The sequence below is a fragment of the Crotalus tigris genome, unplaced genomic scaffold (assembly GCF_016545835.1).
Source record: "Crotalus tigris isolate CLP2741 ecotype Arizona unplaced genomic scaffold, ASM1654583v1 scf7180000017744.3724543626:3957646, whole genome shotgun sequence".
In the NCBI taxonomy this organism is placed as follows: Eukaryota; Metazoa; Chordata; class Lepidosauria; order Squamata; family Viperidae; genus Crotalus; species Crotalus tigris.
In genome coordinates, this window is record NW_024096611.1 from 3,969,104 (window position 1) to 3,985,539 (window position 16,436).

The window sequence follows — 16,436 nt, forward strand, 5'->3', positions numbered from 1 at the left end:
GAATATTATGATAATGTCACACAAATACTGTGATTTAAATTTTCTGATCTGATTTTACTAGTTTTTCCTCTGAGCAGAAAGTGACCAAAGTCCTCAGTTCTCTTCTCATTACTGAGAGATGACCTGATCATGACCTCCTCTGCACATAAAAAAGCTGGACCAAATAATAAAGGGAAGTGATGAATGGGGGGAGGCCCTAGTTTATTAATATGTAAGTCAAAAAGTAAAGAAGCTAAAATACACCTCTGTCTCACCTTCTCTGATCAGGGATAGTCCCCAGTTCATTGTCAGCCATTCAGTTGTATCTGACCCTCCGCCACTCTATGGATCAGCACTCTCTGTGCCCCTCTGTCTCACACCATCTCCTTCAGATCTGCCATGGTCATTCCGTCCCCAGGAGAAGCATCTAACTCTCAAAGTAGTGTTGGAGTGGAGGAATTAAATGAAAAGAAGCTACGCTTCATCTATTAAGATTCCCTTAGTTTTTCTCATATCCTCTCCCTGGGAATTAACCCAAAGGCTTTGGGCTGGAAAGAATATTTCTCAGTAAAACAGTGGATGACCAGATGGTGGTTAAGAATTGATTAGTCTACATTAAAATGTGTCTTCTCCTCAACTAAGACGTTTTCACTTGCAGCCTGGTTCAATAGTTGTAAGTACATTTATTATTTAGTTTGCTGACTGATGGTCAAAAATGGCAGCCTAATCTAGTTTCTTATGTCATAGGATTGGATAACAATGACAGCTCCACTTAGGAGGAAAACACACTGAGCTGTTAATAGGAGTGAATAGGAGCATTGACCCTAACTCACCAGTCCTTGTTCTCCCTTAATAAATCTGGGGGGAGATAGCAATTTCTTCCAAGCCTGTTCTGGGTTTTAATTGTGAAATGAGGTTCTTGATCTGGACATGGGAGGCTGAAAAGTTAAGTCCCAGCTGAATTATTTTGTTTTGAAAATATTCTGGAAATAATTCTCCCAAGATCCTGCAGATACTGGACAAAACCTCTATCACTGAGGGATTGTTACTAAGTGAATGTATCACCAAGGAACAAAATGCCTTTTAGATAACAAGACCAGAATTTATACAGGTAGTCCTCGACTTACCACAGTTCATTTAGTGACTGTTCAAAGTTACAACAGCACTGAAAAAAGTAATTTATGATTGTCTTTCATACTTATGACTGCTACAGTATCCTATGGTCATATGATCAAAATTCAGATGCTTGGCAACTGACTCATATTTATGATGGTTATAGTGTCCTGGGGTCATGAGATCATTTTTTGCGACCTTCTGACAAGCAAAATCAACGGGGAAGCCAGATTCACTTAACAACTGTGTTATTAACCTCATAAGTGCAGTGATTCACTTAACAACTGTGGCAAGAAAGTTCCTAAAATGGGGCAAAACTCATTTAACAAATGTTTCACTTAGCAACAGAAATTTTGAGCTCAGTTGTAGTTGTAAGTCGAGGACCACATATATTCAACAGTTTTTTAACTCAAGTTCCTATGAAGCAAAATGTTATTTTAAAAAGATTATTTTTCTGCATTTTTTCCTGTTTTGTATTTTTCAGCATAGTAGTCAGACTCTTTATACTCCATTAAATCTGAAAGAGTCACATAAACATTTCCATTGTCCACAGTGACTCTGTGAGTCCTTTGTTTTGGTCCTTTTGATTTCCACTTGGGTACGGCAGATGGCTCTTTGGGATTTATTGCTTGATACAATCCTTCACCTGTATTCAGAGTTATTTTATACTTATGCCAAGGACAAATAATACATGGTTGTCCATTGATGTCCTATAGACACAAGGGGAGAACAAAAATATTTTTCATTATCTTATAAACATTAGAAATATATATATTGTCTATCTACAAATTGTCTCTGATCATTTAGTTAATTGTATTTGCAATGTTCCCGCACTTTGATACTTTCATTTATATCAGTGGCTCCCAACCTTTTCTATACCCCGCACCCCTAGAACTCTTCTGATATATTCTCACACCCCTTACAAAAGTAAGAAATAACGAATTATGCATATACACTATAATTTTGAAACTTCTAAACCCAGGTTTTCGTACCCCCTGGAATATTGTCTCACACCCCAGGGGGTGCGAGCACCCCTGGTTGGAAACCCCTGATTTATATGAAAATATTGATTATCACCTTAGCTACCATATTAAGTGGTATTGTGTTTACCTACCTCTATTTCACCAAGATGTAAGGGACCTCCTGCATCTATTAAAAGATAAAAATATATTAGATCAGAGCTATTAGTTAGGGTGGTTGTATCTCACTTCTAGTTTCAGAGGTATTATAGCTCTGAATACAAATGGCTGGGGAACATAAATAGGTATGTGATACACCATGCATTCCCTACTTGAGCTTCCCAATTGCATCTAGCTGTCCAAGATGTATACAGGACTAAAGAACATATGCATTAACCCAACAAGGGACTTGCTTTGTTCTCACTGTAGCTCTATAAGCCTCAATGCACATCATTTTAAAGTTCTTACGGTAACAGCGGCAATCCAGAGCATAAAAGTGTCCACTATGGTAGAAAATAACAACTTCTCTCTCATAGACAGTGGCTGTTGTTCTCTTGAGCTTTTTAATATCATCTTCTCTACCAACATAAATTGGACTAGACATTTCTTTCCTTTTAGATGGTTTGGCCACACCACTTTCATTAATATCCTGCAACAAAAGAATTACATTAAAAATTAACTTGATAATAAAAACAATTGACATAAGGGGAAAATCCAACAATGCACCGTAAGAAATCTGCTCTCTTCTTCCTCATACGGTCTTCCAGTTCTAGATGAAAATCTTTTTGGGAGGGTCTCTCAACATACTGCAGTTTTTGAGAAAACTTTTTGGACTACAGGGAAGTAGTGGAGAACTTTCCTATCTACTGAGCTGTTCCCTTGCAAAATATATTGGATTGGATGCCGTCATCAGTGAATTCACTTTAAAGCAGATTTGTAAACATGAGACCCACCAGTCCTTTTAGGTGGAATCACAAGGGTGACCCATGTTTCCTGCTCATGTGAAATCTACAAAAAAACGAAGGAATCAAGTCTTTGGCAGTCAGCTCCATTGGTCCGCTGCATTTAGCTAAAAAGCAGAGATGGTCACAAATTCTGCAGGTAAGATTTATACATTCATCAATCTATTGTGAAAGAGAAGAGAAAGAAAATAAGCATTATTCATCCAAGAGTGGTTGTGGTTAATGAAATAAAATTGTTTTAAGGTATCTCATTCTGATCCATATGGTGAGTCCCTGAATGTAATTAACTTATTGAACTAATTCAGTGCCAACATGCAGTCATCTAAAGAATTCTTGAAGGAGGAAATATACTGCTCAAAAAAATAAAGGGAACACAAATGTATAGGATCCTATACGTTTGTGTTCCCTTTATTTTTTTGAGCAGTATATATTAAATGTGCCCTTTGCACCAGATGAGCAAAGTTAGCAGAAAATTCACCCAGAATCAATCCCCACTACCCCAAGATCTTCAACCTAGACTTACCAGCACATATACCCAGTTTCTATGAAATAGTGCTGCTAGAATGCCTATCAAAAGGCAGAGTGAAACCAAAGTGCTCAGTTGCAAGGAAAAATGTTACGAGAAAGACAGGCTCAATGTAGCCAGATGGCCTTGGAACCAGACCAAAAATAATGAGCATCAACTGAGAAAGAACAAAGTATTGACAGCTTACCATATAACGTTCTCCATCTGAGAGTAATTCAATGCCCTAAGAATGTATTATTTACCATTTGTGATGTATGCAATTGGCTAACAGTATGATTTAAGCCTTGCTAGAAGATATGCTCTGATGACAAGTAGTGTTGAAAAAATACTGAAAGAATTACAAAAGGCCCCATTAAAAATAAATTGTTGAAATCATTTTTTGTGGAATTCAAGAATGGGCTTAGCCCAGCTGTCAATAAATGTTACTTAACATTTGTTGCATTAGAAGGAAAAATAGGTTTATTAAAATATATATCAAGATAACATGGTGGTGAACCTATGGCACACGTCCCAGAGGTGGCACTCAGAGCCCTCTCTGTGGGCACATGTGCTGTTGCCCCAGCCTTGTCTCCCTCCGTGACCCCCTCCTCACCAGCAGCCCCTCTGGAGGAGAGTTGCCCCCGAGTGTGGCCCACGCGGAGCAGCACAGCCAAGGACATGGCAGCCAGGCAGCATAGACAAGACTCTGCCCTCATGCCCCATTGCGCACAGTTGATGCTGCAGGACGCAAGCAGAGGGCGTGGCCACCATGGTGCTGTTTGCCTGCCTGAGTGATCCGTGGCAGGCCCTGGAGGCAGCGAGTGGCCTGCAGGCAGGCAGGGTGGGAGCAGGGCAGGGGGTGGAGCGAGGGCTGGGCCAGTTTTTGGGCACTCGGTCTCTAAAAAGTTCGCCATCACTGGAGTAGGATTTCCCATAACTGTTCTTCTTTCCTGCTGATATTTGTAAGAGCTTTGTTTCAAGCTAAAAAAGACTGATTTGTAGATGGCTGATAGTCCTCTTAAATACTCCTCTATTTAAGTCAATCCATGTTAAATCATTACTATTAGGATTGTGTAATACAAGAGGCCATGGTTTGCAAATGATGTTATTAGAGTCAATTTAACCTAGTACAACAAAGACAAACTGCATTGTGGCTTTATAGATGTGTAAACCCTGTTCTTCAGAAAACGCATCCTACAGAAAATCACTTCAAAGTTGAAAAGGACTGCTATTTTTTTCTGAACTAAAATTACAATTATAAATTGGATGCAGTAGAAATATACACGGACAAACACATGCAAGGTCTTATATTTTATTAGCAAACAAGAAAAGGGGGAAGCAGAGCCTTATCTGAAAAGAAGAAGCAGGTGTTAGCTGGAAAAGTGACGATTTCTATCAGAAAGAACAGACTAAGGACTGTAAGCAGTTTACGTATTTTGTTATACTGAAGGGATTTTATTTTGCTTATGATTTTAGTATGTTTAAGTTTGACATTAGCATTTATTTTATATATAGTAACCATTTTATATTGATACTTATAGTGTTATCATGTAATCATTGTTTTGTTATTTTGTAATCATTATTTTGTAGTTAATTGCTTGATCAGATGCTTTATATATATATTGGAAAAGGGCTTCATGCTTTAGGTATAGGTGATTGCTTATATGAAAAGGGCACAGTAAGGGGAGGGGGAAAGGAGTTACGGATGGAGCCTGGGTTGCTGTGTATGAGTCATCATCTAGGAATTATTTTTTTATGCCATCTTATGCCTAGTACCAAGACCTGATCTCTTTGTTCTGAAAAGGTATAAAAGGTGGAAGACATCTTTTCTGGTTGTTGCCTTCATCTCTCTACCAGCCACGAAGAGAGATGGGGTCACCCAACTCTGTTTTGATCAAAATAAAAGTTGTTTGCTTGCTGAAACCTCGACTCAGGAGTTTCTTTGGCTCTTTTAAATTCCTGAGTAATGCTGGGGCAATTGTGAGGTTAAGTGGAAAACCTTACAATACAAACTATATTATTGATGTTTTATAAAGAAAGGCATTTTATAAAGAATGAACACTATTCAATAAAGCAATGTTTCTAAGCAGAGCATTTTCTTAAAATGAGCTTCAGCAAATAAAATAGAATATCACACACCAATCTTTCACACACAGTGGATTGGAACCTGATTATCCATATTAGCTGATAAACAGACCAATAAATTACACTATAGATAACTGAGAGGATTTCAGCTACGGGAGCAGCAATTAGCACTTGCCAATGTCTGTAGAAAATCCTATTTGATATTTAGCTTGCATTTACCAATCCTCGTTCTTCTTGTGAGTCAGCCTTCCTATTGCCCAGCAGCCTCTTAACAAGCGAAACAAGAAAAATGGTATGTGGTGTACTATGAAGGAACTGGCTGAAAGTAAAGCTACTGGCACAGCATTAAGAGCTGCAGCAGGCTCAGAATACAAAGATGTGAAATCTAAGGGAGGAAGTGGGGGACAAAAAAGAAATCTTTAATGGCTGGTCACTTCTCTGCTAGGGCCTAAAGGCTCTTTTATGATCCAGTGTTGTTCCAAACTAGCTCTCACCATGCTGCTATGATTATGGAGAATTATGAACTCTCCCTATGATTATTGTTGTGGTTATGGAGAATTATTAACTCTCTCCATCAAATAGACAATGGGCATTGCTCATTTATATCTCTATATGTTTATATCTGCATTTTTAATTAATTTGCTACCTAATACTTGAAAAAAAAAATCTATTCTGCTTTAAAACAGAAAATAAATAAATAAATAAATCCTTACACATATCCTCTTGATAGACAGGTAGTCTTTGACTTATGACTGGTCATTTAATGACTATTTAAATTATGATACCTCAGAAAGGGTGTGTTAGGGCCCATAAACCATTTCTGGCCAATATAAAACTGCCCCCACTGTGGTCACATGACTGCATTTTGGGCACTTGGGAACTGGCTCCCATTTACAACCAGTTGCAGCATCTCACAGTTATGTTACTGTGACCTGAAATATTTTTTTTGCTGATTTTCAGTTTTCTTTCCCCTAGGAAAATAGATTCACTTAACGACCATATAACTTGCTTAATGACTGCCATAAAAATGCTTGAAAAATCAGATCTGGTCTTGTCTTATGACTGCACCAACTTATGAACACAATGACTCATAACCAAAATTACGTCCAGGACTACCTATACATCTATTCAACTGATAGTGTTTCTTGCCTTAGACAATGGAAGTACAGGTAATCCTCAACTTTCAAGTTCATTTAGTGACCGTTCAAAGTTATAATAGCACTTTAAAAAGTGAGTTATGACCATTTTTCACACGACTATTGCAGCATCCTCGTGTGACCAAAATTCAGAACCTTGGCAATTGACTCATATTTCTGAAATTGCAGTGTCCTGGGGTGATGTGATCATCTTTTGTGACCCTCTGATAAGCAAAGACAATAGAGAAGCCACGTTCACGTAACAAATATGTTACAAACAACAACTGTAGTGATTCACTTAACAGCACTGGTAAGAAAGGTTATAAAATGGGATAAAATTCACTTAACAACTCTCACTTAGCAACAGAAATTTTGCGGCTAAAATGCAGTCATAGGTCAAGGACTATCTGTACTTGCAATGTAATATTGAAACCCCAGAATTTTTTTTATTAGATTTTTAGCCTCCCTTTGTTACTTTATAGATAACTCAAGGCAGAGAACATACGCCTTCCTCCTATTTTTCCCACAACTACAATCCTGTGAGGTGAGTTGGGCTTAGAGTAAGTAACTGGCCCAAAATCAATCACTTTCGTGCCTAAAGCAGAACTAGAAATCACAGTCTCCTGATTTCTAGGCCAGTACCTTAACCACTACACTAAGCTGGTTCTCCATAATTTGTATTCTCGGAAAATTTAACATTCACAATAAGGCTGTGTGTGTGTTTGTGCGTGTGTGTGTGAGAAAGGGAGAGGGAAAGGGAGGGATGGTGTGTGTGTGAGAGAGAGCACCTTTAACTCAGTCTTGACTAGTCCATGCAACCTTTTTGGCAACATCTTTGCCTTCTTAGAGCTGAGAGAATGACTGGCCTAAGGTCACCCAACCCAGCTGGCTTTAGTACTTAAAGCAGACCTCAGTCTCCCAGCTTTTAATCCAGCACCTTTAACTACTACATCAAACAGGCTCTCTGCTACTCAGATTCCTACCTTTAAAAGTGATAGATTGGCAAAATACTTTTCAGCATTGATTCGCCCCTGGTGGAACTGCTTCAGTTGATATCTCTCAAACCTGGATCTAAGTAGTCATCTTGACTTATAAGTGAATTATATTTCTCTTGTTATACAGGGCTAACAATTACTGTTTAATTTTATCATTACTTTTCTATTTATTTATGCTTCATGGCGCATTGTCTTAAAAGATACATTATAAATATGCCACATACAAAATAAAATAGCAAACTGAGCCTACAGGTGCTATTTATTCAAAATACTGTAAACTCCCCTTCAAACTTGACTCCTGGTTACCTCATTAATACATCTGTACAGTTTTCCTGGCAGCAGTTCTGAAATGGCTTGCCATGCCCTTGAGGATTGTTTTGAACTTCCCAATTTGCAACTCTTTACAGGAATCCCATCTATATTAAACATGCTTTACTTCTGCTGCTCAGACTATTATTATTAGGTGCCTGAGTCAAGTGTTGGCAACTGCTTGACAAGAGCCTGCAGTTTTATAAGCCAGGGGTCCCCAACCCCCGGTCCGTGGACCAGTACCAGGCTATGGCATGCCAGCAACTGGTCCGCACAAACAAGCAACACCCCATCTGCAGGATGCAGGCAGCAAACAAAACTACACACTTTCCGGTCCATGGAAAAACTTCTCTCCATGGAGCTGGTCCCTGGTGCCCAAAAGGTTGGGGACCTTTGTTCTAGGGCTAGGCAATTTCAGAAGTGATTTGCCATTGCCTGCTTTCTAGGGCTGAGAGAAAGTGACTGGCCCAAGATTACCTAGCTGTCTTTGTGCCTAAGGCAAGACGACTCATGATATCCTGGTTTCTAGCCTGATGCCTTAACCTCTACATCAAATTGGCTGTCAAGACTCATTATTTTAGATTTAAATTATAACTGGGTTCAATTGTAGATGGAGCTAGAAGTGGAGCAAAAGAAACATTTTTTCAGACATGTAGTAACTCTTCAGTTCCTGGATTCTCTAAATATAACAGTTGTGTAGTAGATACACGCATACACAGATATTTATTTCAGGCTGTAAAATTATAATTCTATCAAGCATCGGACTATAAAATCCGGGCTGCAAACATCCCGACAACTCAAACGAAGGGGAACTAAGTCTTCCTATTCGGCTTAAGTTTGGCGCCAGCTAGTGGTCAGAAGGATTTTTCAGTCCAAAGAGCACAGATGTAATTGGATTTCAATTCAAAATATAGAAGTACCCAAAGATTTGGAGAATAGTAATCTAAGGAAGGCTGAGAGTCAGATGTCATACGGAGATATTACTTAAAACTCCTACGATGGGCCAAACACAGCAAGATTTTTTTTTTTTTGTATCGCCCTACTACAGCCTGCCTGGTCATATGAAACTTACTCCCACCTCACAATCTTCGCCGCCCGCAAGGAGGCGATCAATCCAGACGTTCTTGCTGCATCAAGCGGGAGCTTATCCGCAGTTGCAAAACCACAACGCCCAGCAGCCTTCGCGCTCCAGAAGACCACAACTCCCTGCAGGCGCTGCGTTCAGCCTTCAGCCCTTTCCTATTCCCTCTTCTTTTCACGTGTCCCTCGTACGGGGAGAGAAAGAGGGGACTTTTATTTAAAGGAAGACCAACCTGTTCCATTTCTCCAGTTGAGAAGGATACCATTCAAGTCAGGCTGCGAGTCCCGTGCTGCAAGATGATTTCTCCGAGTTGTTTTTTTCCCTGCTCGTGCGTCACATCTGAATATTACTGGTGCTATAAAGCGTCACGTGATAAAACCTAGCCTGCTGATTAGTGCTTCTTTATGACTTGCGTTGATTTGAAGGAAATTTACACGGATCTTTCTTGTTTGCAAATCCTTAATACTTGTTTCTGCCTAGCGTTGTTTACTAAAGAAACAAAACCAGAAGCAAAATAGTGGATTTTTTTGGAAAATGCCCCAGAGTTCGGGAGGAATAAAGTTAGGAAAAGCCTGATACGAAGAAGAGACCCTGAAGCTTCAGGATCACCCCATATGCAAAAGGAAGAACAAGAGAAGTTTCGGGGGTGAGGGGGGGCAGATTAGCCTCATTAGATCCCGAAGAGGTTGAAGGATACGCAGGTTTCGTAAAACACGGGAAAGTACTGTGATATTTATATTGGCCAAAGCTTGCCATGGGCTAGTGCATTGTGAGAGTCAGTTGAAATAAAACATTCTCTCTTCTCTTAGAACTTCTAGCGCTTTTGAAGAACATGAAAAAAATTATTGCAGCATTTGGCTTTTACCTCCTATTCTGAATCTTATGTTCTTTTTCAATATCAAATTGGCATACACGAGACCATGTATTCCATCATGGCTGAGACTAGTATATAAACAAACCTGTCAGTTTTGTAATTCTATAATTATGTTATTTAATTAATTAGAAACAACAGCATAATGCAGCAGACCTGGTTCTATGCAATAAGCTGAATATTTGTACATTTAAATTGGATTTGGGAAAAAAAATATATCTTTAGGGAGCAGTAAGAGCTGATTATACAAATGCAGCTTTCCTTTCCAATCCAGTGGAAAATGCAGAGGTTCATTTTCAGCTAAGCATCCTTGTCAGCAAGCGAAGTTAAGCAATATGTGCATACATGTAGTATATCAGATTTTATAATGTAGTATTTCAGTATGTCAGATTTACTCATCAACATACCTATTACTTTATTCTGTTTTGGATATGTAGTTACAATGTAAAGTGTAAAAAGAGTAAAAAAAGTCCAAAAAATTAAAGTTTAAAAATGAAAGATATATAAGAAAAATACAACACACGCTAATTTACACCTACATATTTAGTATATTGTTCCCCTCCATAGATTTATGTCCTTACAAATGATACATATGTCCCTATACCACTTCATGAATTGTTTTTGTTCTTGAAACCTATCACTTATGGATGATATCATCAATTCCATATTATTACAACTTTTGGTCTTCCTTTTTTTTCAGTCTAACCACTGTATACTAGTTTTGCGATTCGTTCTTCAGCATCTAGTAGACAAACTGGGCCTTTTAGGCTTAAACACTCTTCTGTGCAACTGGATTCTTGATTTTCTTACCAACGCCCCAATATGTGCGAGTTGGAAAAAATACCTCTAATACCATTTTCTTGAGCATAGGTTCTCCTCAGGGCTGTGTCTTAAGTCCATTGCTGTTCACCCTATTGACCCATGACTGTTGTGCTAGGTTTGCCACCAACCATATTGTAAAGTTTGCAGATGATACAACAGTAGTGGGCCTTATTCAGGATGACAAGGTGGAAGCTTATCGCAAGGAGGTTGAAGGGTTGGTGAACTGGTGTAAGGAAAACAGCCTAGTTTTAAATACCGCAAAAACCAAAGAGATCATTGTTGATTTCAGAAAAGGCAGGCACAGCCACACTTCTGTGTGCATAAATGATTCACCTGTGGAGAGGGTTACCAGCATCAAATTCCTGGGTGTGCTGCTAACGAGTAGGCTGACTTGGTCGCTCAACAATGAGAAACTGGTGAAGTGGGCACAGCAGCGCCTGCATTTTCTGCGCTGCATGAGAAAAGCACATCTTCCTTTCCCTCTCCTGACCACTTTCTACAGGGGGGCAATCGAGAGCATCCTGTCATACAGCATCACAGTCTGGTTTGGAGGCATCACTGCTTCAGACAGGAAGGCGGTGCAGAGAGTGGTGAGAATGGCTGAAAAGATCATTGGCAATTCCCTCCCTCCCACCCAGGACATAGCATAGAAGTGCTGCTTGAGCAGGGTCCGTAAGATTATCTGGGACACTACACATCCTCTTCATGACCTGTTTTCCTTCTGGGAGGAGGCTTCGTGGTATCCAAAGCAGAACATCCAGATTCAGCCAGAGTTTCATTCCATACAGCATTAACCTTGCGAACTCTCAAGCTTCCTCCTTCCGTTATATATTCAAGATGGACAATATTTAATATTTATTTGCTACGTATATGTAGGGATGTGGGTCTATACATATGTTGTTCATAGTATGTTTAGGTGTGTGTCATGTATGTGTTTTACTTTGAGAGCGGGCAACTGAATTTCATTTTTGATGTGTGCCATTGTGCCCACAGTATAAAAATGACAATAAAGGTTATCTTATCTAATTCTGTATGGCCAAACCACATCTACGTACTTCTTTTGAATCAGTCACTCACTATTGCACTCAGTCACCTTCATTAATCACTCATTTGTTCTGGTTTTACCACACAGACGTACGGTATTCCCGTTCCATTTATTTTGTTTTTGTTGACATACTTAACTCTCACGCCATATAGCAAAGTCAACAAATGGTTTAACAGAAAATTGTTCTTCATTTTTTGCAACAAGAATATAATACCTACCAGCATTTGCACATCTTTAAAACTTCGTGCAATTTTTCCATCTTTTATTCTGTCAAACACAGCTACTTTGATTTTTAATGTTTCAGTTTTCCTCTTCAATCTTGTTTTTGCATCATTCTATTTAATAAATCATTTGGATTCTTAGCCAATCATAATCACATTCATGCCCCTATAAACTGTCTTCTAACATCACCATAATTTTCATTATTTTTATTTGTATCTCGCCTTTATTATTTTTACAAATAACTCAAAGTGGCAAACATTGCCAATGCACCTTCTGCCTCCTATTTTCCCACAACAACCCTGTGAGGTGGGTTGGGCTGAAACAGATTGGTCCAAAGTCATTATGCATTATATTCATGAAATCAAATAAAGGGCAATACATATGCACTCAATGATGAACCATCATTTACTAAGCATCCCATTTATTCCTCAAACATGCTTAATGTCATGGTTCCCACAGAGACGAATAAAGCAGAACTCCAAGGCTTGCAAATTACTCAAAGAACATGTTTTTTAGTTACAAAGTATCGGCACGTCAAAAGTGAAACCAAGTCTGAAGACACACGTAACAGTTCTCCAGTACAAAGTTAAAAAATCCCTCCCCTAAAACTATGCAAGCAACTAGGTTACCTCAATACATCTTCTTGGCGGGCCTTTTATGCAACACCCAGCCTGCAGTCTTGGGAGCAGCCGATGACCTTGGTTCCCACAGGACAAAAGATTATTTAGACTAGCGAAGCACCTGGGCAACCTCTCTCCCTCCGTTTTACATGGCAACTGAAAATGAGTAGGGAAAAGGGCTGCAGCCATGCTCATTTGTTGAGTTGACACTTTTCTTCCATTATACATTGTTCTAACTACATTCAGCAACCAATCTTCCACTCCATATTTTGCAAAACATTCAAGCCTATTCATGTTATCTTATACTTCCTCAAATATATAGTAAACCAACAAATATATAGTAAGTTGATTCAGAATAGTTACTAAATATATTTTTATTTAAATTGTTAAATTATATAGCAAATCCTATTTATTTTAATTTTTAATGTATTAAAATATATTTTAATATTTGTAATATTCCTAAATCCAAGGAATATTTCATTTAAACAAAACTTAATAAAATTTCTAAACTGATTTTTTTTATTCTTAGTTTATATTTCTTAATATAATAAAACTTGGGGTCACTTTTAAAATATTTTCTGCTTATTTTGTCTTTTATTTAATGAGGGTACCTGTGGGAAAGTTAAAAGTATATGAAATCTTTGATTTGGGATGAAAATATAAGTGAATTAATATTGCAGTAAGAGGTGATAAGCCACCTGGGAAAGCCAAGGGAAATCATCAAAACAATTAAAAAATGAAAGTTAGAATATTTCAGACATGTGATGTGATACCCAGAAAAATATGGCATACTCCACTTAATTCTCCAGGGAAAGATTGAATGCAAACGAGGTCCAGGCAGAAGAAGAACATTGGGGCTTCAAAATCTAAGGGACTGGTTTGGACAAAACTCAGCAGCACTTTTTCGTGCGGCTGCTAATAAAAACAGGATCGCCAACATGATTGCCAATGTCCGATAACGGATATGGCACAAGAAGAAGTATTATTCTATAGATTACCTTCCTTCTTTCTGTGTCATTATTTGTTTATTTATCCCCAAAACTAAATGTTACTTTTACAAAGCTCAAGTTACATTAGCAGCTTACTTTTAATACAGCTGTTCAGAAGTAAATTCCATTCAATTCAGCTGGGCTTATTTTAACAGGATAGGATTTCAACATTGTCATCCAAAAGCTTAGGACTTGGACAATGTGTGTGTTTGTGTGTGTGCTATGAAAAAAAACTTAACTTGCTAATTTTTAAAATCAAATTGTATCCCAGACAGCTATGGTTTGTTGTTTTAACCAATTGGTACTTTTTCCCCTCTGATAAGCTTATGAAAAAATATGTGATTCTGTTTCTATGAAAGCAGTTGCAAACCTTTAACAGATTTTAATACATCAAGATTTCAAATCACTATATATATATATTTTAAAAAAGATTCTCTTCAACAGGTTTCTGATGCGTGGCCATATTTTTGGCAGATACACCACTGAGCAAGCAAACAAGCATTGTGGAATCTGTAGAAGAAAGTGGGGGCTAAGGGGAGGGTTTCATTCAGACGTGAAGGCAGCTTCACAAAGTGTGCGGAGAAACCTGGGCTCAGTTCAGGTAGGTGTGAAAGATTTTCACTGTCGCTGGACTGGAGGTGGGGAGAGGCTGAGGGGGTGGGCAGAGCACAGGCGCGAAGGCTCTATCTATCCTGGAGTGCCCACCCACGGTGAGTGCCAGGTGACAGGCAGAGCCCCTATATATGCTGCCGTGGCACATCCATCCACACACAATCCTCGCGGCTGCTTTTTAAGACTAAAGTTTGTTCCCAGTTTGGCGGCTAGAGGGAGCCATGGATGATGCGCTCGAACCAAACAGCCAAGCTCTGGGAGCCAACTTGTCCAGCCCTCAGCATCCCGCCTGGAACTTGAATCTTTCTTTCCCCTCTCGCTGGGCTTTGGCCGGACAGTCTGCGCAGACCATCGGGGCGGGCACGATCATGCTGCTGGCGCTGGTGGGTAACTGCTTGTTGTTGTACCGACTCCGTTGCGGAGGATGCTGCTGCGGAGGTCGGTTCAGGAGGCGGCGGAAGATGGATTTCCTCCTGGCGCACTTGGCTATAGCCGATCTCTACGGATGCGGACTAGCGTTGCTCTCTCAGCTGCCTCCAGCAGAGGACGATCACGTTGCAGAGCCGGGAGACTCGGGATGGCTGGCCGGAGACACCACCTGCCGTTTGCTCCGCTTCCTGCAAGGCTCGGGATTGCTAGCGCCGTCGCACATGCTGATTCTTATTGCGCTCGAGCGACAGCGCTTGGCGAAGGGGCCTCCGCCCCCTCAGGAATCGCTGCCGCCTTTCGTGCTCGCCCGGAGCGCCCTGGTCGCTCTGGGCTGGCTCTTGGCTTTGCTGCTCGCCCTGCCTCAACTCTTCGTTTACAGGCTGGCCCCGTCGCAGCCCGGAGGCCGCTGCCTCAGCATCTTCCCTCAGCTGCCCCGATGGCACGGACAGGTCTACGCAGTGTACGAAGCCATTACGGGCTTCGTAGCTCCCGCCTGCCTCTTGGGCAGGACCTGCAGCCGCATCCTCGCCATTCTCAGCGCTTCTGGAGCCGAGGAAGAGGAGCCGTCGCAAGAGGGGCCCGGCGGCAGCGCCGGACCCAGTCGCGTTGAGCTGCCTGGTGTCGCCGGTCCCGCTCCGCCACTTCTTCTGAGGCTTCTGCCGATCTCCAAGTGCGCTTCCCGGTCGCCGTCTGCGCCGCAAAGCCTGCCCCGCGCACGAATCAGGGCACTGCAGCTGACTTTGGCGCTCGCCGCGCTGTTTGCGCTCTGCGGTTTCCCGCGTTTTATTTTGGAGCTGGGCTTAGCTTTTGCCTTTCCCGAGGGCGCCACCCAAGAAGCCCGGACGACCCTGAACAACATGATGGCAGCCACCAACAGCGCCATTAATCCCTACGTTTGCCTCTTATTTCATAGCTACCAGCCCTGGGCGCGGCGGCTCCAACGTAGCCTCTGCAGGTGCCCCGATGGACAACCCAGACGGCAAGCTCGCCACCGGCAGCGACTGTCACCAAGGGCGGCCGCGGATCGTGCTGAACTTTGGCTCTGCCCCTGTCAGACTAAGACGCCTGCCATCGCAACAGCCATCCAGCTAGAGAAGGAGGAGAGCCGGGCTATTTGCGAGAGCAGATTCTAACTTGGAGGGTCGAATTTGAAGGAGGCTTCATTTGCTGTTACCATCCACGAAGAGCAGAAGGTTGAAGAAAGGAGAAAGGACCTTTTGACACTTAGGATGGCCTTAACTCTGTTTGGGCCTTTGATACCATGTGCTCCACTGACCTAAGAGTAAAATAAAAGATTCCAGGGTACTTGCTTGCCTGCGGGTCATGTTTTCAAGGCTTTACCCTGAAAAACAGAGAAAGGAAAAGATACTCTGCACTTGCTCAAGAGCCCACTTTAAGCTCTTTAGTTCTTTTTAATTGCTTATCCAGTTGTAGGAATTTAAGCTCATATAAAATTACATTACCATTGTAAGTTAATTCTAGCTTTACTGATCTGAATGTACACGAATCAGAAATTGTGTTTGCTTGTTTTGTTCATAGAACAAATATGGGAAGGTTAGTCAGACAATTCTAGGTAGGCCATAGAGCTGCGAGAGAAAATACTGTAGGACTTGTGCTTGTTTAACTTTTGGGGCAAAGCTACGGAAGCATCTTACTGGCAAGGAGGAAAGGTTGCTGCATCTTGGCCTTGTCTCCCTTTCGT

At 40.8% G+C, this 16,436-nt stretch overlaps 2 protein-coding genes across 6 annotated transcripts; one reads left to right on the forward strand and one right to left on the reverse strand.

Annotated features, from left to right (window-relative positions):
- Window positions 1-1,353: 1,353 nt before the first annotated feature.
- Window positions 1,354-9,469, reverse strand: RFESD (Rieske Fe-S domain containing). Of its 5 annotated transcripts, none has more exons than XM_039340451.1 (4): window positions 9,357-9,469; window positions 2,520-2,700; window positions 2,207-2,241; window positions 1,354-1,802 (listed from the first exon to the last, which is right to left on the reverse strand). In XM_039340451.1, exons 1-4 carry the CDS (start codon window positions 9,387-9,389, stop codon window positions 1,539-1,541), a joined length of 513 nt encoding a protein of 170 aa, XP_039196385.1. In that variant the 5' UTR covers window positions 9,390-9,469; the 3' UTR covers window positions 1,354-1,538. The 5 variants fall into 5 exon arrangements, with proteins under 5 accessions (XP_039196385.1, XP_039196384.1, XP_039196389.1 ...); XM_039340450.1 differs by having other exon boundaries at window positions 2,520-3,175; window positions 9,357-9,444; XM_039340455.1 differs by lacking the exon at window positions 9,357-9,469 and adding an exon at window positions 9,122-9,334.
- A 4,374-nt stretch (window positions 9,470-13,843) lies between these two features.
- Window positions 13,844-16,029, forward strand: LOC120306678 (probable G-protein coupled receptor 150). Its single transcript, XM_039340293.1, has one exon. The coding sequence runs from the start codon at window positions 14,527-14,529 to the stop codon at window positions 15,865-15,867; it is 1,341 nt and encodes a 446-aa protein (XP_039196227.1). The 5' UTR covers window positions 13,844-14,526; the 3' UTR covers window positions 15,868-16,029.
- Window positions 16,030-16,436: the final 407 nt, after the last annotated feature.